The sequence below is a fragment of the Neofelis nebulosa genome, chromosome 16, assembly GCF_028018385.1.
Source record: "Neofelis nebulosa isolate mNeoNeb1 chromosome 16, mNeoNeb1.pri, whole genome shotgun sequence".
NCBI classification, from domain to species: Eukaryota; Metazoa; Chordata; class Mammalia; order Carnivora; family Felidae; genus Neofelis; species Neofelis nebulosa.
This window is the reverse complement of record NC_080797.1, coordinates 28878837-28900192: the sequence shown is the minus strand read 5'-3', so window position 1 is coordinate 28900192 and position 21356 is coordinate 28878837. Positions and strand designations below refer to the sequence as shown.

The following is a 21356-nucleotide window of genomic DNA, read 5'->3' as shown; positions in this document are numbered from 1 at the left end:
GCCCCGCTCGGTTAGGCCCGCGGCTGGGGGACTTTGGAGCCGAGGAGGAAGCGCTGCGGGGCGGGGAGGTGGGGGTGTGTCGGAAGGCGGCGGCGGGGTTTTATAATCCGCAGGGCGGGCGCGGCGCGGGAGAAGGGGCTGCTCCGCGTCGTACACCGCGCACCGCGCCATGGGGGCCGCGTCGGGCCGTCACCGGCGGGGGCCGCTGCCGCCGCTGCCGCTGCCGCTGCTGCTGCTGCTGCTGCTGCTGCCGGGGCCGCTGCCGCTGCTGCTGCCGCCGCCGCCCGCCGCCCTGGCGCTCGACCCCGAGCTGCATCCCGGAAACTTTTCCGCCGACGAGGCCGGGGCGCAGCTCTTCGTGAAGAGCTTCAACTCGAGCGCCGAGCTGGTGATGTACCAGAGCACGGTCGCCAGCTGGGAGTACGACACCAACATCACAGAGGAGAACGCGCGGCTCCAGGTGGGCGCGCGGGCCCGGGGCGGGGGCGGGGGCGGGGCCCGGACGCCCAATCACAGGCCTGCGACCGGGCGCTGGGGGGCGGGAAGTCACAGCTGGGCGCGCGCCCCCGACCCCTGAGCCGCGGGGACCAGGTGAGAACCCGCCCGCGCCCCCAGCCCCGCTCCGCCCCATCAGACGCGCGGTGGGTGCCCAGTACAAGAACCAAATGGATAAAGCTGGCTCCTCCGACCTCGACCCACCCCCCTACCCCCCTACCCCCCCAGGTGGCAGCTCCCTGGGATGACCTCGGGCTGGGTCAGCGGCAGTCTGCGCTGAGGGTGCCCACTCTGCTCTGGGTCCTCATCCTCTGTAGCCGAAACCTACCCCTGTCTCCTGTTCCTGTCACTGCTCATCACTGTCTATTTACCCTCTCCTCCACCTGCCTCTCTTCTAGCCCCAATTTCTGCTCCACTGCCCACCTTAGGCAGATTCCCCCAGTTCCTGACCCCGAAGGCCCCAGAGGAGGGAGCAGTGCTCCCGCAAGCCCCAGTCTCCAGGCGCCCTTGGTCTTCCAACCCTTCTCCAGTGCCATGGCCTCCCCTGTATCCCCTCTGGTGCCCATAGGAGGAAGCAGCCCTGCTCAACCAGGAGTTTGCTGAGATCTGGGGCCAGAAGGCTAAGGACCTGTATGACCCAATCTGGCAGAACTTCAGTGACCCGATCCTGCGAAGGGTCATCAGTGGTGTGCGCACCCTGGGCCCTGCCAACCTGCCTGTGGCAAAGCGGCAGCAGGTGGGCCTGGTGGACCTGAGGGGTGGGGGCAGAAATGGCCAGTGTGCCTTCCAGTGCTGCACTGTGGTGGTGGTGGTGGGGAAGAGCCTGGCAGGGAGGGACCCTGGGATCTGTATGCACCCTGATTGTAGGGGAAGCCTCTGTAAGCACAGAATGGCTTCCTGAAACATTGATTTTCCTTGGAGATGGGGTATAGAAAGCAAAATTCAAGTAAACAGATGAAAAGGGGTTTTTCAAAATTTCTCCATAGTCTGGTTGGATTAATGGGCTTCCTTAGAAAGACTGAGGAGGACTGAGAAGGCATCAGGCCAGAGAGTGAGAGGGATTTGCCCTCACTGCAAGGCAGTGGCTGAACTTGGACTTGAACCCCATCCCAAATTCTAAGGACACTTGTTTCCACCTCCACAGGCTGCCTCCACTGGAAGGGGAATCAGTGTATTAGTGATCAGAAGTGCCCTGAGTGCCACTGAGTGGCCTTGTCCAAGCCACATCCCCTCTCTGGGCCTCCTTTTCCTCCTAGCAGAAAGAGGAGGGGGCAGCCACATTACCTCTGAGGGCTGTTCACTACTAACATTTTCTCAACTCTAACTCGCCAGTACAACTCTCTGCTAAGCAACATGAACAGGATCTATTCCACGGCCAAGGTCTGCTACTATCCCAACAAGACTGCCATCTGCTGGTCCCTGGACCCAGGTATGGCTCTGTCCCTACTATCTCTCTCTGCTGGGGCTTCCCGGCCCTTCTCCACCCCACCCCACCCCACCCCACCCCACCCCACCGCACCCCACCCCTGCAGCCCTGCTGTACCCATAAAGAGGGTATGTTTAATGGGAGGGGCCGTGGAGGGAGTGGGTAAATCCAAACCCAAAGGCGCTGACCTCCAGTTGAGGCTGGACTGTCAGATGCCCCCGCACCCTTGCTTCTCTGGGCAATCTGATTTCTGAAACCTCCAGCCTCCAGCTCCCATCCCCACCCCAACCCCCACCCCCATGCGTTCTTTGGCCTCTCCCATCCCTACTAGCCTTCCTCTTGGCTGCCTGGTTTTCCCTTTTATGGATCCTCTCAGTCTCCCAAGAGCCCTCCACAGGCCTTAGACCCTTGTGACTTCTGCTTATACCTTCCTATTCTCCGCCCACACCCTACTCCATCCACTAGGCAGCCTGAGGTTAGCCACTGTAACCAATGAGCCATGAAGAGTCTGTCTCGAACTGGCCTCTGGATGTCCTCCTTTTGTCCACCTCCCTTTCCTAGGGACAAGGGCCCCTCTTGGGTGCTCTCTTTGTATAGCTCCCAGTCCCATCCCACCCAGCCTATAGGCAACCCTTGGCTTTGGGGGCATCATGATGTTGAGGAAGCAGGTAGAGATGGTGAAGACCAGCATGGGTGCTTTATTGAAGACCGTCGCTGCCTTCAAAGGAAGCACCTGACCCCACTCACCTGTGTCTCAGAGCTCACCCACATCATGGCTATATCAAGAAGCTACTCCGTGCTGCTCTATGCCTGGGAGGGCTGGCACAATGCTGTGGGCATCCCGCTGAAACCCCTGTACCAGAACTTCACTGCCCTCAGCAATGAGGCCTACAAGCAGGATGGTGAGTTTACCCACCCCATCTGTTGTGTGAGCACTGCCCTTCCCAGACGGCAACGTGCTCTCCCATCATCTACTGTCCCCACTGAGCCCAACCCCAGAAAGAGTAAGTGTTGCAGTGACTCTGTACACTGACCCAAGGTCGCACAGAACCAGCTCGAGCCCCGTCTGCCTTCCTCTGGGCTGCTGCCTGGCTCTCACACTGGCCCTCTTGCCTGCCTCTCCTGTCACACCTCAGAGCCCCAGCACTCGTCTTTGCCTCTCCGGGATCTATTTAGCTAGAGTTGGAATGACCCCTAGTTGGAAAATCACAGAGCAGTGGTCCCCAGGCCATCTTTTCTAAGTAGCTGGCGGATACACGGGCCGCAGGCCGGGAGAATGGCGAAGAAGTAGCTGGGCATGGAAGTGCCAGAGCCTGGGACCTGAGCTGCACCCCAATACCACCCCTGCCCCCTCCACCAGGCTTCTCAGACACGGGGGCCTACTGGCGCTCCTGGTATGACTCACCCACCTTCGTGGAGGATCTGGAACACCTCTACCATCAAGTAGAGCCCCTCTACCTGAACCTCCATGCCTATGTCCGCCGTGCGCTGCACCGCCGATATGGGGACAGATACATCAACCTCAGGGGACCCATCCCTGCTCACCTGCTGGGTAAGGGCATTGCCTTGCCTCTATGCATGTCCCATGGATTGTCCTCCTCATGCCTCACATTTTAGAGCATCATCCTGTCCACTCTCACACACAAGCCCACGTAGCTCACCCCATGACCCCATATAGCAGGCGGCCCTTCTCATCACCATTACTGTTCCTACTTTTCAGACAGTGACTCTGAAGTTTGAGGTGCATAAATGACTTGGCAGAGGGCAGAGAACTAGCAAAAGGCAGAGCTAGGAATCACACTGAAGGCTTTGACTGCATCCAGTGGGGAAGGGATAAGATTATGCCCCAGGGTGCAAGCCCAGTGGCCTTGCCTCAGGGTTGGGAGGCAGGGACCCCGGCACCACCAGGAAGGACCCCAGCAGCATCATGTGGGCTCACACCGCCAACCCCAGAGATCCTGGAGCATTCAGGAGTCTGAGTGGGACTGATCTAGAAAATGCTTGGTTCAGCCGGCCGAGCAGGCTACCCTTGAGTTCCCAGGGCCCAGGTGCCAGGGACCCAGATAGCTGCCCAGCAGCACATATGGGGAAGCAGGCAGGGAACTAAGCTATCTGGCTCCCCTCCTCTGTCTAGGGGACATGTGGGCCCAGAGCTGGGACAACCTCTATGATATGGTGGTGCCTTTTCCTAACAAGCCCAGTCTCGACGTGACCAGCACTATGGTGAAGAAGGTAAGTTTCGAGTCAGGCCAGGGTGGGGGCAGCAAGAAGTAGTCAGACACGGGGAGAAGGGCAGGAAGAAGTCATGTGAGAGAGATGGGTAGGGCAGGGACCTCAGTCCTGCCCTTTCTACATAGCAGCAGCCTTGAGTGTGTGTACAAGCAGTGATCTGGGGTCTGTGTCCTGGGTGAGGTGCCAGCCCCTCCTTCCAGGATCCCACAGGTGGGGTGAGAGCAGCCGTCTACTTTTGTTTATCCACTATGGTTAGTAGGGGCCCTGCCTCTGGGAAGGGAGGCCACAGAGCAGAGATGCCCTTCCCGAGCAAGGAGCGAATCTAGGTGGGAGACCCTTAGACCCGCCCCTGGGGCAGCCACAGTGAGCTCCCTCTGCTGGTCCCTGACCTGGACCTGCACCACCACCCCCCCAAACCAGGGCTGGAACATTACGCACATGTTCCGAGTGGCAGAGGAATTCTTCACCTCCCTGGGGCTCTTGCCCATGCCTCCTGAGTTTTGGACAAGGTCCATGCTGGAGAAACCAACCGATGGGCGTCAGGTGGTGTGCCACGCCTCTGCCTGGGACTTCTACAACAGGAAAGACTTCAGGTCTAGACATGGGAGGGAAAAGGGGGGTTTCTGGAGCTTCAGGAAGGGTGGGCAGCCTGGGCACAGGAAAGCCATTTCCCAGGCCAACCTCTACCCCAGCCCCAACACTGTTTGGTGGACTGGGTCTGTTCCAAGGCCACTGGGCATATGAGACCGTCTAGGCCACCTTCCCTTAGCAGCTTTGCCGGGGAGCAACTCTGTACATTGGAATGGAGGACAAAGGCCTGAGTGTGGGCTGGGGCAGGGCAAAGGATGCGTATGTTTCCACCAGCTCCTTCAAGGCCCAGGGCAGCGCCCGCCTGGTCCCTTTCCCTCAGGGGCCAGCCTCCCCATGCTCTAGTCCCTGCCCTGTCCTTCACCCTCACCCTCGCCATCTCCCTGCCCCAGGATCAAGCAGTGCACGCGGGTCACTATGGACCAGCTGTCCACGGTGCACCACGAGATGGGCCACGTGCAGTACTATCTGCAGTACAAGGACCAGCCTGTCTCCCTGCGCCAAGGGGCCAACCCTGGCTTCCACGAGGCCATCGGGGATGTGCTGGCGCTCTCCGTCTCCACTCCTGAACATCTGTACAAAATTGGCCTGCTGGACAATGTCAGCAATGACATGGGTATGGGGGGTGGAGAGGACCCGGCCCGGCCCTACCCAGACCCCACTCCATCCCACGGCAGGACTCAACTTGCCCGTGTTCCCACCTGCCCTTCCTGTTTCTGCTGCTCTGCCCCAGGTCAGGCAGGTTTGGGGATCCACCCGGAGCCTCACAGCCCACCCCGAGTCCCACCTGGACACTGCCCAAGGGCCCTCTTCCAAGCAGGGCTCCGTGGTCCTGAAGGCCAGCCTTCCTTTCTCTGCATCTGCCAGCCCCTCCACCTGCTGGCTCCCGCCGGCTCCTGCCCAGGCCCACCCTGCCCTAGCTGGACCCCCATCTCCCTCTGACCTCTCTTCTCATCTCCTCTTCCGACAGAAAGTGACATCAATTACTTGTTAAAGATGGCACTGGAAAAAATTGCCTTCCTGCCCTTTGGCTACTTGGTGGACCAGTGGCGCTGGGGGGTCTTTAGTGGGCGAACCCCTCCTTCCCGCTACAACTTTGACTGGTGGTATCTTCGGTGAGCAAAGGGGAATCAGGAAAGGCCTAATCCCAAGAGGCCCTCCCCACTCTCCTGGACAACCAGGAGCCTCCTGCCTCCATCACACCGCCCCCCCCCCCCGCCTCACCCTTTTCCCCATACATTCTGTCCTGCCTGAAACTCCCTCCTCCAAGAAGTCTTCCCCAATTCACCAGGAGGGGAAGGGATGGCCCCCGTGGGAAAGGTGGGAATGCCTGCTTAACAGCATTTTTTGCAAAGGCTAAAATAGCCTTCATGCAATCCTTACATCCTAAAACAATTTATCAATCCTCTTCTAGAACCAAGTATCAGGGAATCTGTGCTCCAATTGCCCGAAATGAAACGCACTTTGATGCCGGAGCTAAGTTTCATGTCCCAAATGTAACACCGTACATCAGGTACTACTGCCCCCCCCCAACCCCTACCAGTTTTCAGGGCTTGTCCCCATGCTCTTCTGGGCCCCCGTGAGCCTGGAATTTTAAGTGGGCCTCTCCCTGGAGCCAGGCTTGGTTTTCCCTTCTCCCCCGTCTGGCCTCTGCCCTGTGGGGAGCTGAATGGTGCCCGCGCAAGGGCCCCCCCCCACCATCCCCCCTAACACCCAGCCCGTACCTGCAGGTACTTTGTGAGTTTTGTGCTGCAATTCCAGTTCCATCAAGCCCTGTGCAAGGAGGCGGGTCACCAAGGCCCACTGCACAAGTGCGACATCTACCAGTCCACCCAGGCGGGGGCCAAGCTCAGGTGTGTGGGGGGATCAAGAGGGCAAGGGGGAGGTGAGGGGAGAGGGGGAAGGAAGATGTGTCTAAAAGGCAACTGGCTGCTCATGGGAAAGTCACAGGGCCCTGCCGGCAGAGGGAGACTCTCTTCCCTCCCACCCCCTCCTTCCTCGCAAGTATTTACAGAGTGGGCCGTCTGGCTAGCACGGGACGAGACAACATCCCTGTCCCCTTCCCAGAGCTCCTGGTTCCCCAGAATCTTAATGTTGCTGTTCTTGCAGGCCAGTGGGGGACAGAGGTGGGCCAGGGACCAGTACTGGATGCTGGTCTGTGCCCCCTGTGCCCACCGTGCCCATTCTGCCTGACAGGGAGGCGCTGCGGTCAGGCTCCTCACGGCCCTGGCAGGAGGTGCTAAAGGAGGCGATTGGCTCAGATACACTGGATGCTCAACCTCTGCTCAACTACTTCCAGCCGGTCAGCCGGTGGCTGCAGGAGCAGAATCAGCGCAACGGCGAAGTGCTGGGGTGGCCGGAATACCAGTGGCGGCCACCAGTACCCCACAATTACCCACAGGACATTGGTAAAGCCCTGATGGAGGGTGGGGTGGGGTGCTAAAGCAACTCTCCGATTCTGGGCTCTGGACACAGGCCCCTGGTTCCTGGTTCCTGGTGAGCTGCTCCCAGCTGAGCCCCGGTGCCCTGCCCTAAAGAGCCTTTGCTCATCACAGCTTGGTTTGGGCGGGGGAGAGGGGGGTGGCGGACAGGTATGTTTCTTCCCCATCATTCTAGAGAGGGTGTGCCCAGATCTGAGGCCCCTCCCTGGGGGCAGGCTGGCAGGCACACTGCTCTATGAGGTCACATTGCAGGCTCCATTCTTATTGGCCAGGGGGGCTGTGGCTACAGGGCTCTGCTCTCCTGTGGCCATGGGCCAAGGTTGGGCTGCTCCAGGACTGCCTAGCCTCTTCCTTCTCCTGCTCTGCTGTGGGCACCCCATGCTGGTCCCCAGCCAGGAGGCCACCCACCAGGTGACAACCAACCAGGGAACAACCAGCCAGGCAACAACCAGCAGCCAGACAACAACTCGCCAGACAACAACCAGCAGCCAGACAACCCAGAACCCAAGTGGGACCGGCTGGGGGGCGGGGCGGGGCCTGGGGGGGCCGGTGAGGAGGGAGAGGCAGGGACAGTGGCAGGCTTGGGCCCACCCGCAGCAGAGGGCAAGGGGAGGCCTGTCTGTTTGCCTCTACTCTGTCCTACAGGCCTGGTGACCGATGAGGTGGAGGCTAGAAAGTTTGTGGAGGAATATGACCGAAGATCCCAGGTGATATGGAATGAGTATGCTGAGGCTAACTGGAACTATAACACCAACATCACCACAGAGGCCAGCAAGATCCTGGTAGGGACCCTGTCCATGTGCCCCCTCCCCACCATACACACACACACACACACACACACACACACACACACACCGCATGTGCCTGCTCCTCCTCCCAGGGACCAATCCTTAAAACCGAAGACAGAGCCAGCTGCCCCCTCCCCCCCACACACTCAGTGTGTGTGTGTGTGTGTGTGTGTGTGTGTGTGTGTGTGTGTATGGAGGGAGGCTGTCAGGATTTGTGAAAAATCCAGAGGAAATATTTAAAATAATACTCAACTTCAGATTTGGGTGGGTAAATGCTCAATGCCTAAAGAAGTTGTCTCTGATTAATAAGCAGTCTGTTGTTAGCAATAGAATGATTTGTACATAAGGGCGCCTGGGTGGCTCAGTTGGTTAAGTGGCCAAGTTCAGCTCAGGTCATGATCTCACAGTTCGTGAGTTCGAGCCCCGCATCGGGCTCTGTGCTGACAGCTCAGAGCCTGAAGCCTGCTTTGGATTCTGTCTCCCTCTCTCTTTCTCCCCCTCGCCCCCCTCTTTCTCTCTCTCTCAAAAATAAATAAATGTTAAAAAAATTAAAAATGATTTGTACATAAATAAGTAACAGTAAAGGTGGATTTGTAGATTGAAAGTCCCTGTTTGCCATCACAGCAAGGACTAGCTTCCCTTCACTCCACTCTTCACCTGTGTGGTGAGTGCAGATTATACCGAGGTGAGCCACCGAGAACTAGCATTTCTTTTTTTCTTTTTTTGAAACGTTTGTTTATCTTTGAGAGAGAGAGAGAAACAGAGTGCAAGCAGGGGAGGGGCCGAGAGATGGGGAGACACAGAATGTGAAGCAGGCTCCAGGCTCCGAGCTGTCAGCACAGAGCCTGACACGGGGCTCGAACTCACAGACCGCAAGATCATTACCGGGCCGAGGTCAGATGCTCAATGACTGAGCCACCCAGGGGCCCCAAGAACTAGCATTTCTTGAAGACCATTGTGTGTGCTGTCCACAGTTCCTTGGCGCTTTACATCTGCTGCCTCATTTCTTCCTCGGTAGCCTTGCAAAACCAGTGATCTTATTCCCATTTTACACATGGGACCCTAAAGCTCAGAGAGGCCACAGAACTAATGCCAACCTGTCCGTCTGCTAACAAGACACAGGGTGGGCTTCCCCTGCTTTTCCCCTGCCAGGATAGGTCTTGCGTGACCATGGCTATCTGTTGAGGGGCACGGACTGCATCCAGGACATTATAGACAGTCCAGGTTGAAGAGGGTCTTTGCGGCAAAGGCAACGGACTTGATAAAACTGCCCCCTCACTGCACCCCTCAGTCCCTTCTGCTCCCCCTATGGCACCTCCTTCTCAGAGGCCACTCCAAAGCTCCTGAGCCTCATGCCACGGTCCACTCTCCCCCTGTGCCTTCAGCTACAGAAGAACATACAGATGGCAAACCACACCTTGAAGTTCGGCACCTGGGCCAGGCAGTTTGATATGACCAGCTTCCAGAATGACAGCATTAAGCGGATGATGAAGAAGATTCAGGACCTAGAGCGGGCAGCACTGCCTGCCAAGGAGCTGGAGGAGGTATGTGGCTTGTGGCGGAGCAGGGAGGGGAAGATCCAAGGTCAGGACCAGGTCCTAGCTCGGAGTCTGGCCTTCAAGCTGCTTCCTCTTCCTCTGTGTCATGACATCTGCCACATTGACGTGCACCTACATGCTCCTCCAGCTCCATAGTGCCCCCTGCCCATGATGGCGCCTGGGGCAGAACGGGTAGCAAAGGGGTACAGCCTCTCTTCTTCCTCCTGCAGTACAACCAGATCCTGCTGGACATGGAAACCACTTACAGCGTGGCCTCTGTGTGCCACGCCAATGGCACTTGTCTGCAGCTGGAGCCTGGTGAGGGCATGTGGGGAGTGAGAGGGAGGGTGGGGATGCTGGGCTTGACCGTGTTAGGGGTGCTGGCCCATGGAAGGGGGGTCAGGGTCTCCTAACTCATGGGGTCGGTGCGCCCAGGAGGTTCACTCCTCTGTTTTCCCCCAGGGGGTTCTCTGCCACCACTTAGATGGGGCACAACCCTCCTTTGGACCGTCTGCCCATCTGCTCCCTCTAGGGACCCCCTAGATTCCTCTGTGTGCTCTCCCCTTCAGAGTAGGAGGTACCTCAGATTTGTGTGCCAAGTGCTTAGATGCCCGACTAGGGATAGTAACTCTAAGCACCTTCCTTCCTCCACCCTGTCCACATCTTCCCCACCTTCCCTGGCCCCCACCCTCCACCTCCCCCCTAAAACCAAAGCCACAGCTCAGAGAAGCCACTTCCTGCTGGAAGGAGTGGACCAGCTCTCGCTTGTCCCCTTTCTCTCTCCACACTGGCTGGTGCTTCTTACCTTCTCCCTTTTGGAAGCCTCACCCTGGACACCCAAGTACCTGCACACAGATATGTCCTTTCCTCCCTCCTGACTCACCCTCCCAAGGGCTGGGGAGCCAGAGGCTCAAACATTCTTCTCCTGAGGAATCGCTACCCAGAAACCATCTCTTCCTGGCCCTCCTGCCAACTCCCACATTAGAACAATGACAAATAGAAGGGGAAATGGAAAATAAACAGGAGAAAGAGAAGGCTTTCCTGAGACAGGGTTTGGCCTACGGTTTGTATACATGGGTATGCACGCAAAGCACAGCGGAGACATATGTGTGCCTGCATGTGTATGTGCATGTTTACGGAGAAGACCATTAAAGGGAGCGCAGCCTTCAGCCTCCCTCCCCCCGTCAATTAGCCTCCTAACCCAGGCCTGGGCCGTCAGAGCACTGCCATTAGTGAAACTAAGAAGCAACGAAACAGAATACTCGCAGCGGCAGAGGGCAGAGGTGAAATTCTCAAAATACATTTTTTTCCCTAAACAGAACTAATTTGAATGTACTTTATTCTCTGTGAGAAGTAGATATCATGAAGCACGTTCTGAAACGCAGAGAACGCGAGTCAGTGAGGTGTGGGGGGACCCCAAATGCTGTCCTCAGGCAGAAAGAGAAGCCACCATCGGTCTGTGTGAGGCTTCCAAAATGACACATGAGCTCAGGCCGTCCTCACCCCAGCTCCGAGAGGTGTGTGTCAGCTCCACTTAATCTATGTTGAGGAGGCAACACGCACAGTCCCGTGGCTTTGACAGGACACAGACCCAGGACTTCCGGGCTCCCTGATGATGTTGGGATGGCTCTCTGTACTGTCTTCACAGCAATCCTTTTATTCAGTCCGGTTCACTAACCGTTAGCGTAAGGTGCCCGGGGCCCTGTGAGGACTCAGTGACCAACAAGGCTCACTCCCTGCTCAGGGGCCTCGTGCTTCCTTTTGATTTTTTCCACCCCATGAGTGCTGGATTATCCCCATTTTAAAGATAGGGAGGGACACCTGGGGGGCTCAGTCGGTTAAGCGCCCGACTTTGACTCAGGTCATGATCTCACAGTTTGTGAGTTAGGTCCCCACGTCGGGCTCTGTGCCGACAGCTCAGAGCCTGGAGCCTGCTTCGGATTCTGTGTCTCCCTCTCCTTCTGCCCCTCCCCCACTCACACTCCGTCTCTCTCTGTCTCTCAAAAATAAATAAAAAATGTTTAAAGGTAGGGAAAGGAGGGGGGGTCCTGTGACTTGCAAGGTAATTTTCGGGTCAGTGGATGACTAGATAGGAACTCAGGTCTTGTGACGGCCAAGCCGTTTGTCCCTCCCACAGAGGGGTTTGCAGGGAATCAGTGGGGAGCAGCAGCCCTGGAGTCTGGGTTTGTGCCTGGCTGGGCCACTTCCTGGCTGGGGGGACCCGCCATGTCACCAAAACGCTGATGTGCAAACCTGCGCACCCTTCACAAGGCTGCTGCAACCCTGAGGTGGTGTGCGGGCAGCGTGACCCTGGAGCCACCCGCCCTGTAAGTCTTTGTAGGACTGGCACCGCCCTTTCTCCCATTTCACTAGACTCACTGCCTGTACAGGCCTTTTGACGTAGGTTCACCAATTTTATCCGAGTTCCAAACTCCTATGACTAAGATCACCTTATAGGAGGTGGGAGGTGAGCCCAGGGCTGGAGGCTCAAGTCACTACCCCCCACGCCCCCCAGATCTGACGAATCTGATGGCCACGTCCCGGAAACATGAAGATCTGTTGTGGGCCTGGGAGAGCTGGCGAGACAAGGTGGGGAGAGCAATCCTCCCCTTTTTCCCCAAATATGTGGAACTTGCCAACAAGGCTGCCAAGCTCAATGGTGAGTCCCTCTGGCCAAGATCTCGGGCTCTCTGGGGCCCTCAGAGGGGTCCTCTGAGCCCCTAACCTTGGTGAGAGGGTGGTCCTAGTGGGGGCGGGGCAGAGGGTGCTCAGGGAATGGTCAGGTGTTGAGAGAGCCTGTGCCCCCTCTGCAGGCTACGAAGATGCAGGTGACTCCTGGAGAGCCATGTACGAGATGCCAACCCTGGAACGCGACCTGGAGCAGCTCTACAGGGAGCTGCAGCCGCTCTACCTGAACCTGCACGCCTACGTGCGCCGGGCCCTGCACCGCCACTACGGGCCCCAACACATCAACCTGGAGGGCCCCATTCCAGCTCACCTGCTGGGTGAGCACAAGGACTGGGCCTGGGGTGGGGGCGCGGGGTGGGGGACAGACACAGATGAGGAAAGGTGGGGCCGGTGCTCTCCACATGGCAGAGGGCAGGCTGGGCAGGATCTTACGATGGTGTATCGGGTGGAGGGAGTGAGGGTGTGAGGCTGGAGGGAATGTTGCCGGGGCCGGGGTCGGGTGGCAGCTGGGTTCGGGGAGACGAGCCCCTTGCTAGCATTTAGCACACTTGCTACAGAGCCACTCGGTGCAGGTCGCCACGGGTGGAGCAGTGACAGAATTCATAATATCATCGCAGGAGACCATATGACCCATGATGCTTGGGCAGGGGTGGTGAGGAAGGGGCCGGGAATGAGAAGTGAGCACCCCCCACCCTCCCAGGAAGTGGCACACGAGCAGAGCCTTGAAAGATGAGAGGTTCTGGGAAGGCTTGGTGGCTCAGTCGGTTAAGCATCCAACTTCAGCTCAGGTCACGATCTCACGGTTTGAGCCCTGCATCGGGCTCGCTGCTATCAGCACAGATCCTGCTTCAGATCCTGTGTCCCCCTCTCTGCCCTTCCCTGCTCAAACGTGTGCTCTCACCCTGTCCCTCAAAAATTAAAAAAAAATTTTTAAAAGGTGAGAGATTCTGACAGATGGAAAAAGTAGCAGTAGGGAGTTAGAAGGACAACACTCAGGCGAAGAGGAATTAGGAGAACAGAGAATATTGAGAGTGTAGATCCATCCCAACTTTTGAACCCTCATTTTTTCAGGGGTTGTAAACTCCAATGCCCTGAATGAATGAAGTAGGCAGTGGAAGACAGTGAGGGCTGGCAGGGACTAGAGCAGAGCGGAGGCCACCAGGTTCTTGTCCCTGTCGAGCCACAGAGAACACATCCCTGGGGGGTTCGTTACTATGAGCAGAGAGGCCAGACGGGGCCACAGACCATTTGCCAACCGTGAGGGAGACTCCAGAAACTCATCCAGCTTTGGGTCTAGTTCCTGCTCAGTCTCTCGGGTCCTTGTAGCCCAAGACACCAGCCATCCTTGATCAAGGATGTGGGAGCAGATATCAGCTCGATGACTGAGAAACACAGACCCCAGGAAAAGGAGGCATTACGCCCAAGTGGCCCCCAGAGTGGGGGCAGAGCTGGGGCTTAGAACTCAGCCCTTGGCACTCAAAGCAGGGCTGTATGTGCAGGCTAAAAACAATGTATGTCAAATCCCAGCACGGTTTGCAAATAGCAGGTGCTCGGGATACATTTGTGATCATAAGGCTTGGGATCTGGTTCCTTCTCCATGGGTGATGGTGTTGAGTGTAAGAAATAACATCTCTCTCTCCTCTGTCTGCCTTCTCCTCTTCCCCTCCCTGCCTCCAGGGAACATGTGGGCTCAGACCTGGTCCAACATCTATGACTTGGTGGTGCCTTTCCCTTCAGCCCCCAAGATAGATGCCACAGAGGCCATGATAAAGCAGGTGCGCACTGGGCCCCTCATCACATTTCTGCCCCTCCAGGGCAACCCCAAGGCACAAGGGAGGGGAGACCTCTGCCTTGGTGGGAGAAGGCCTCTGCTTCAGGAATTCCCTCTGGCTGAGCCCTCTCCTAACCCCCACCCTGACGCAGTACACAGTCTGTCCCCAGAGGCCCCAAGTTTGGCAGGGCTCCCTCTGCTTGTAGGGCTGGACACCCAGAAGGATGTTTGAGGAAGCGGACAATTTCTTCACCTCCCTGGGGCTGTTGCCTGTGCCCTTTGAGTTCTGGAACAAGTCAATGCTAGAAAAGCCGACTGACGGGCGGGAAGTAGTGTGCCACGCCTCTGCCTGGGACTTCTACAATGGCAAGGACTTCAGGTGTGTCCAGGTTGCAGCCAGGGGACCTTATCAGTGGGCAAGGAGATGAACCAAGTACAGCTTCCACTATTGTCCCCTCAGCCAGAGTGAGCAGAAACAAGTACAGGGGCCAGAGCTTCGCATGAAAGGTCAAGAGCATTGGGCCTGGCCTCGGGTTGGCCATTGGCTTCTGGCAGGGGAGCCTTGTCTACGAGGTGAGGGTCTTCTCAAGCACTGACTAGCTTCACTAGCTTGGTTAGTGCCCAAGGTCCCAGTGCTAGGTGAGCACTGTGAGAGCTTCCCAGCCTTCCCTCATTCTGGAGTGACCTCTGCCTACAGCAGGCCATCTTCCTGGGTGCATGTGTCTTGACACAGACAGGTACATGAGACCATGGGGGGCTTTGCACAGATCCATATTCACCATTGGCAGAGGCTCAGAAGCTGTCTTCATTGGAGGACAGTTGTCTATTGCTGCATAGACAGATGCACAAACCACCCCAAAACTTAGTGCCATAGAACAACCGTTTGTTTATATTTGTGGTTTTATCAGTCAGGAACGCAGGCAACATGCAGTGGAAATGGCTTGTCCCTGCTGTGCAATGATGGAGACCTCAGCTGGGGTAGCTCTGATGGCTGGAGATGCTGGTGTAGCTCAGTGGGGCCATGTGTCTGGAGCCTTGGTTCTGGCTCTTGGTTGGGTACCTCAGTTTTTCTCCATGTGGCACGTGCTGGGACAGGAAGCTTCATTTGGCTTCTGTACTCACATGTTGGGTCCTCGGACTGGGATGACTGGAGAAGCTGGGGATTGGTGGGAACATCTTTCTACAGGCCAGCTTGGGCTTCCTCCCAGTATGACAGTCAGGCAGTCAGATTTCTTACTGGCAGTCGGCATCCCCCAGAAAGAAAGCAAGAACAGCCTGGTTTCTTAAAGGCTAAATCCAAAACTGGCACACAGTCACTTCTGCCACATTTTCTTGGCTGAAGCAAGTCACAGATGCAAAGAAGGAAAAGAAGACCCCACCTCTTGGGAGAAGTGGCAAAGATGATCTGCCACTATTGATGAAGTTTCTTCTAGTAAGAGTGGACACAGAGAGACTAGAACAAAACAGCCAGAGTTCACGGGATTGCCTATCCTTGGGCCCTTCCTTCAAAGGCATGAGGACTGCAGCTGTAGGGATGGATGTACAGAATCAGAGGGTTGAGAACTCTCTTGGGAGTTTTCCTTGTATGGGGAATCATAGGAGAAGGTGGGCAGACCCCAACCTCGGTGTTACCAGGATGCCAGGAAGTTCTTCCCATCCCAATACAATGGCAGAAAAATGTGGTCAACTGAACTGAAGGGTTTTGGTTATATCCAAGGGAGAATTTGATCGGCTCACAAAAGAGAATGAGGAAAGATGAAGGGCGAGGTTGGGCCTCTGATGTGGACAGCTCTGTAGATGTCATTTCAGCCCTAACCACGAAAGTCCTGGGTGAATGTGTTTGCTGGTGTTGGGCACATGGGATGTAGAAAAGCTCAGAATAACTGTTGTTCCCTTCAGGAAACCTAAGTCTTGGAAGAGACAAAATGTGTGCATGAAAAACACAGAATCCACATTCTAGAAAGTTCTGCGCTAATCACAATTGAGTGCGAAGCCTCAGTTATGCCTTTTGAGCAAGTACTTTGCACAGTCAGAAAACAGCATGGCAGTGAGGGCTGGAGTGATTCAGAGAAGTTGGAAGCAGAAGAATGGCCTGGATGACCATGCTGTAGGGGCTTCTGACCCTCAGATTCCCTCCTTCTCGGGCTCATTCCATACCTCCTTTGGTTTTCCTTCCCATAAAGCTGTGTTCCCTGCATATAGCATTGATGGGGGTCTGCTTTGTATGCAGTAAGGACAGCGGGTCCCTTTGCCCCACCCCCCGTGTTCCAGGATCAAGCAGTGCACCACTGTGAACATGGAGGACCTGGTGGTGGCCCATCATGAAATGGGCCACATACAGTATTTCATGCAGTACAAGGACTTGCCTGTGACCTTCCGGGAGGGTGCCAACCCTGGCTTTCACGAGGCCATTGGAGATGTGCTGGCCCTCTCAGTGTCTACCCCCAAGCACCTCCACAGTATCAACCTGCTGAGTAGCGAGGGTGGCGGCTATGGTGAGAGAGGAATGGGAAGTCCTGGTGGGCAGAGGGACTAAGAAGGGGCAGTGAGCTTGGGAGGCTGGGAGAGGGGACTTGATGGCTCATAGGCAGAGGTTGGGACAGAACAGTGGGGAATAAGGAGGCCACCAGCAGGGTGAGCCGGGAGGATGGAACTCCCATACCAGCCCAAGAGGCAGGTCGCTAGACCCAGTGGGCACAGAGCCCACTCCTCCCCTCTCCACCCACCGCACACCCATCATGGCTGAGCCACTGGGACGTGGCAGGAGGCAGGCAGAGATCTGGTGACCAGGCTCCCTTCCCTTGGCAGAGCAAGACATCAATTTTCTGATGAAGATGGCACTCGACAAGATCGCCTTTGTCCCCTTCAGCTACCTCGTCGACCAGTGGCGCTGGAGGGTATTTGATGGAAGCATCACCAAGGAGAACTACAACCAAGAGTGGTGGAACCTCAGGTTCTAGAATGATCTTGTGGGGGTGTGGGTTCGGGGGGGGGTGTCTCCATGGGTATCTGTATATGTGAGTGTGTGTGTAAGTGATGAGGTGCACAGGGGGTGATTGTGCACAGAGGCACAGCACACCAGAATCTGGACTGTCCAGTGGAACCCCCGGGGCAAGGTTCACCCTTCACCTCAAAAATACCAACTCTTCCTGACTTTATTCTCCCCAAACCCTCCCTCCAACATCTTTCCCCTTGACAGGCTAAAGTACCAGGGCCTCTGCCCCCCAGTGGCCCGGGCTCAAGGGGACTTTGACCCAGGGGCCAAATTCCACGTTCCTTCAAGTGTGCCTTATATCAGGTAAAGGGGAAGGGAGGAGGCTATTCAATGTTCAAAGTGCCGTTACTGCCCTGTGGGGAGCCACCTGTCTCGGTGACCTGGGAGGCCTGGCTGCATGGCACATTGTGCCTAGGCCACTTACCTGCCACCAAGGCTCATTGTTGTTTCACACTTTTGATGTGATGAGAGCCTCTACCCTCCAGGCATTTGAAAACAGAAACTCTACTATAATTGGCTAATGGTTACAAGACCTTGGTTGGATAGTTAACATTATTAACCATGACCCATGACCCATGGCTAGAGCTAAGCACTGTTTTGTTTTGTTTTGTTTTGTTTTGTTTTGTTTTTAAACAAGATTGTGATTTCTTTAATATATATTCAACATATTGCCTGTGATATAATTGGAATTATACCTGGAAGACCTTCTACACACTAAAACTAGGGTTAGAGACCCAGTTGGACTAGGAGGCTATGCTCTCAGGGGCATGGAGTCAGGCAGAACTGGGTTCTGGGGTCAGGCAGAACTGGGTTCAAATCTTGTTTCCACTTCTTTGTTTCCTTAAGCAAATTTTTCAGTGTCTGTGAGCATCAGTTTCTGCACCTGTGAAATCGTAGCAGATTTCACAAAATTGTAGCAGAACTTAACTTCTCAACATACTGTCCAATACAGAGCATGATCAGGAAATGGTGGCCATAACGCACTAGTATGAATTTATATTCTTTTTAAAAAGTTTTTATTTATTTATTTTGAGAGAGACAGAGACAGCATTAGCAGGGGGCAGGGGAGAGAGAGAGGGAGAGAGAGAGAATCCCAAGCAGGCTCTGTGCTGCCAGCACAGAGCCCAATGTGGGGCTTGAACTCACAAAACCGTGTGATCATGACCTGAGCCAAAACCAAGAGTTGGACGCTTAACCGACTGAACCACCCAGGCACCCCTGAAGTTACACTCTTAACTGGGACATGTAAACACACCAGCGCTATGAGTCACGTAGCCAGAGTGTAGACATGTCCAGCCCTTCCCTTCTGCCTGCTGCAGGAGAGCACTTACTGAGGGCTAGGAAGGGTAATTGTAGGGTCTGGGACCCTCCTGGTAGAGAAGGGTCTGGGGACATCTGAGGGGAGGGTCTGTGTGTCCCTGACCTGCAGATAGCCCAGGCCACGTGTGAAGCAAGGCAGAGGGCAAGGAGGGCTGTCCCAGGAGGGCTCTGGTCACTTCCAGCCCTTGCCACCTGTGGTTCCTGGAAGCCCAGTGGGGGAAGGCTCGTGCTCATGGTGCCCACCTTCCCAACCTAGCACCTGGCATGATGTCAGCATATAGTCAGGACCTAATAAAGAAGTGTAGGGTGGGTGAATTGTGTTCCCACTGTGTAGGAAAGGAGAGAAAGCCTTCTCAGATGTTCCAGAGAGCAGCTGTGGGCAGGGGACCAAGGGGTATCCAAGGGCCCTTAGAACAGGCCCAACCTGGATGAACAATGTACCAGGATGACCTGTGAGGAGGGCTACCACCTGCCTTCTCCACTGGTTTCCCAGCTTCCAAGCTGGCACTCACTTTCATGTGAAAGCCAGGCCCAAGTGAATGGTTAGCTTCTAAGCTTAGAGTAGATAATTCTCCAGGGCAGGGGTGGGCAAAGGAGACACATTCCAAATTCTGACCAGCAAACTTGGCAAAGCACTTTTAAGAAATGCCAGGAAAGTTAGTGGCACATGGCTTATGCCCAGCATTCAAAGTGGGAGGCCAGCGCTGCTGGTTTGGGACATTCTGAACCAAGTGCAGAGGTGGCTCTGGCTTTGACCTGCAGATTTATACCAGGGAATCCCTGCTGTTTGGAATAAAGGGGATCATTTGGGCTGGCTTCCCTGCCCAAACCACCCTGCCAGAAGCGTGGGACTCTTGAGGCAACACCTGGCCTCTACTTGCATACACCCCAGGGATGGAGACCTTACTGCCTCAGAAGCAACTGTCCAAATCTTTGAAGGGCTCTGCCCTGACCCTCCTCACCCATGAGTGATCCCCAGAGCTCCTCAAAGAAGATCCTCCCGAGACGTGGAAGGAGCCTCTCGGGTGGGAGGCATGGGAACAGGGAGCCTTGAAGACCCTAAAGACCAGAGGGTGAGCTCCCTGCAACACCCAGGCTGCAGTGGAAGGTGATGGGCAACTGGGGCTCGGTGGCACAGGTCCTCAGCCACCCCACCCCACACCATGCTTCCCTCCACTCCAGGTACTTTGTCGGCTTTGTCATTCAGTTCCAGTTCCACGAGGCTCTGTGTCAGGCAGCTGGCCACAAGGGCCCCTTGCACACATGTGACATCTACCAGTCTAAGGAGGCAGGAAAGCGCCTGGCGTGAGTCTTTTCTGGCTTTATTTTGACCATTTCCCATGCTCTGACCCCAGTGGGGCTTTTCTGGGAAAACCTGCCATTTTGGCGTCTGGGTTGGGGATCCCAGGTGGAGCCTGTGCCAGACCTTAATGTGCCACCCCAATGGGGAACTAGAGCCCTCTGGGCCCCAACCATCCCTCCCCCATTCCCATCCCCTACCCCCAGACCTGCTCAAGCCCTCCCAATCCCAAAGGAGGTTTAGGCCAGAAGAGGGGACATGGAAGGCGGGAATTAGGCTGGGGCAGGAGCAGCAAGCCTCCCTACCTGTCCTTCTGACTGACTCTGTGTCCCTTCTCTGGTACTCCCCTAGGGATGCCATGAAACTGGGCTTCAGTAAGCCATGGCCAGAAGCCATGAAGCTGATCACAGGCCAGACCAACATGTCTGCGTCCGCCATGATGAACTACTTCAAGCCGCTGCTGGACTGGCTTCTCACTGAAAATGGGCGGCACGGGGAGAAGCTGGGCTGGCCTCAGTACAACTGGACACCAAACTCTGGTACCACACCCCATCCCCCTCAGCCCCAGGCCAGCCCCCTCCCCAGTTCAGGCAGACTGCAGTCTGACCTCAGAGTAAGAACAGGGAAGCGAGCCTAACCAAGCCCCAGCCCTGCCCATCCGTCTGCCCACTGCCTGCCCACAGCCTGCCCATCGCCTGCTCTCCTTGCTTTCCCTGCCCAGCTCACTCAGAAGGCCCCGTCCCAGGCAACGGCCGTGTCAACTTCCTGGGCCTGGACCTAGAGGAGCAGCAGGCCCGTGTGGGCCAGTGGGTGCTGCTCTTCCTGGGCGTAACCCTGCTGGTGGCCACCTTGGTCCTCACCCAGCGGCTCTTCAGCATCCGCCGTCACAGCCTCCACCAGCCCCACCATGGGCCCCAGTTTGGCTCCGAGGTGGAGCTGAGGCACTCCTGAGATGACCGGGCTGGGCTGGGCCTGCCGGGGAGCTTCTGCCACCAAGAGACCAGATTGGGGGCGTGGGGGCGTGGGCAGAGGACCCACTGCTCCTCTCAAGGCTCACCTCAGCCAGCCCCCCTCCTCCCACCCTGTTCCCCCACTACCATGTCTAGAGTCCCGTACTGACCATCTGCCCTCCAGACCGCAAACCCCCACAGACCCTGCCCCCGAGTCCCTGGGCAGCAGGCCACCTAACATGGAGCCCCCTCCCAGTCTCTCTGTGAATACAATTAAAGGACCTGCCTCCCCTATCTGAGTCTGTGTCCCTCATAGGGAAGCCAGGGACAGGGACTGGGACACTCTCCCACCTCCTGGCAGTCAAGTGGGTCACTTCATTGGACATCTTCATCCTCCTCCAAGAAGAGCCTGGGAAAATGCCCTGGAGCTCTGGCCCCAGCACCCGCCCCTAGCCCAGGCAGTCAGCCAATGTCCCGCCGTGGCCAGCAGCCCCTGCCCAGCCTCGGCACCAACCCAAGAAGACGGGGGAGGGAGCAGACATTCTGGGCTTCCGGCCTTCCATTTCCACGTGCTTCGGGAGCCCTGCCCCAGCTTTCCCATAAATGGCAGGTCCTTTAGATGGAAGACTTCTGGCTCTCCTCCGGGTCCCAGGGGGAGAGCACCTTGCCTGTGTCTGACTCAGTGAGGGTGCAGAACTGACCGCATTGGTCACCTCAGGCTGCCTGCACCAGCTCCGTGTCTACTTGTATGACTGGACAGAGCTATTTGAATATTGCCCATGGGGTCCAAGGCTAGACCCTTTTCACCCCAGATGGAGAAGGGC

The 21356-nt window shown here is 56.4% G+C and overlaps 1 protein-coding gene across 2 annotated transcripts; it reads left to right on the top strand.

The window, feature by feature from the left end:
- Nucleotides 1-7: 7 nt before the first annotated feature.
- On the top strand, nucleotides 8-20824 carry LOC131498305 (angiotensin-converting enzyme). Of its 2 annotated transcripts, XM_058705420.1 has the most exons (25): nucleotides 8-460; nucleotides 1064-1231; nucleotides 1828-1924; nucleotides 2680-2823; nucleotides 3282-3473; nucleotides 4056-4153; nucleotides 4574-4746; nucleotides 5134-5357; nucleotides 5712-5856; nucleotides 6156-6254; nucleotides 6472-6594; nucleotides 6938-7149; nucleotides 7828-7964; nucleotides 9356-9514; nucleotides 9739-9826; nucleotides 12024-12167; nucleotides 12322-12513; nucleotides 13874-13971; nucleotides 14174-14346; nucleotides 16239-16462; nucleotides 16776-16920; nucleotides 17167-17265; nucleotides 19465-19587; nucleotides 19934-20121; nucleotides 20304-20824. In XM_058705420.1, exons 1-25 carry the CDS (start codon nucleotides 170-172, stop codon nucleotides 20531-20533), a joined length of 3966 nt encoding a protein of 1321 aa, XP_058561403.1. In that variant the 5' UTR covers nucleotides 8-169; the 3' UTR covers nucleotides 20534-20824. The 2 variants fall into 2 exon arrangements, with proteins under 2 accessions (XP_058561403.1, XP_058561404.1); XM_058705421.1 differs by lacking the exons at nucleotides 8-460; nucleotides 1064-1231; nucleotides 1828-1924; ... (7 more) ...; nucleotides 6472-6594; nucleotides 6938-7149 and adding an exon at nucleotides 7187-7690.
- The last annotated feature ends 532 nt before the right edge of the window (nucleotides 20825-21356 follow it).

Excerpts from the sequence above, each read along its gene's own strand:
- LOC131498305 (XM_058705420.1), top strand. The coding sequence starts at position 170 with ATGGGGGCCGCGTCGGGCCGTCACCGGCGGGGGCCGCTGCCGCCGCTG. Across the intron at positions 5,358-5,711 it reads CAATGTCAGCAATGACATGG|AAAGTGACATCAATTACTTG; the intron begins GTATGGGGGGTG and ends CTCTTCCGACAG. Across the intron at positions 9,827-12,023 it reads TTGTCTGCAGCTGGAGCCTG|ATCTGACGAATCTGATGGCC; the intron begins GTGAGGGCATGT and ends CACGCCCCCCAG.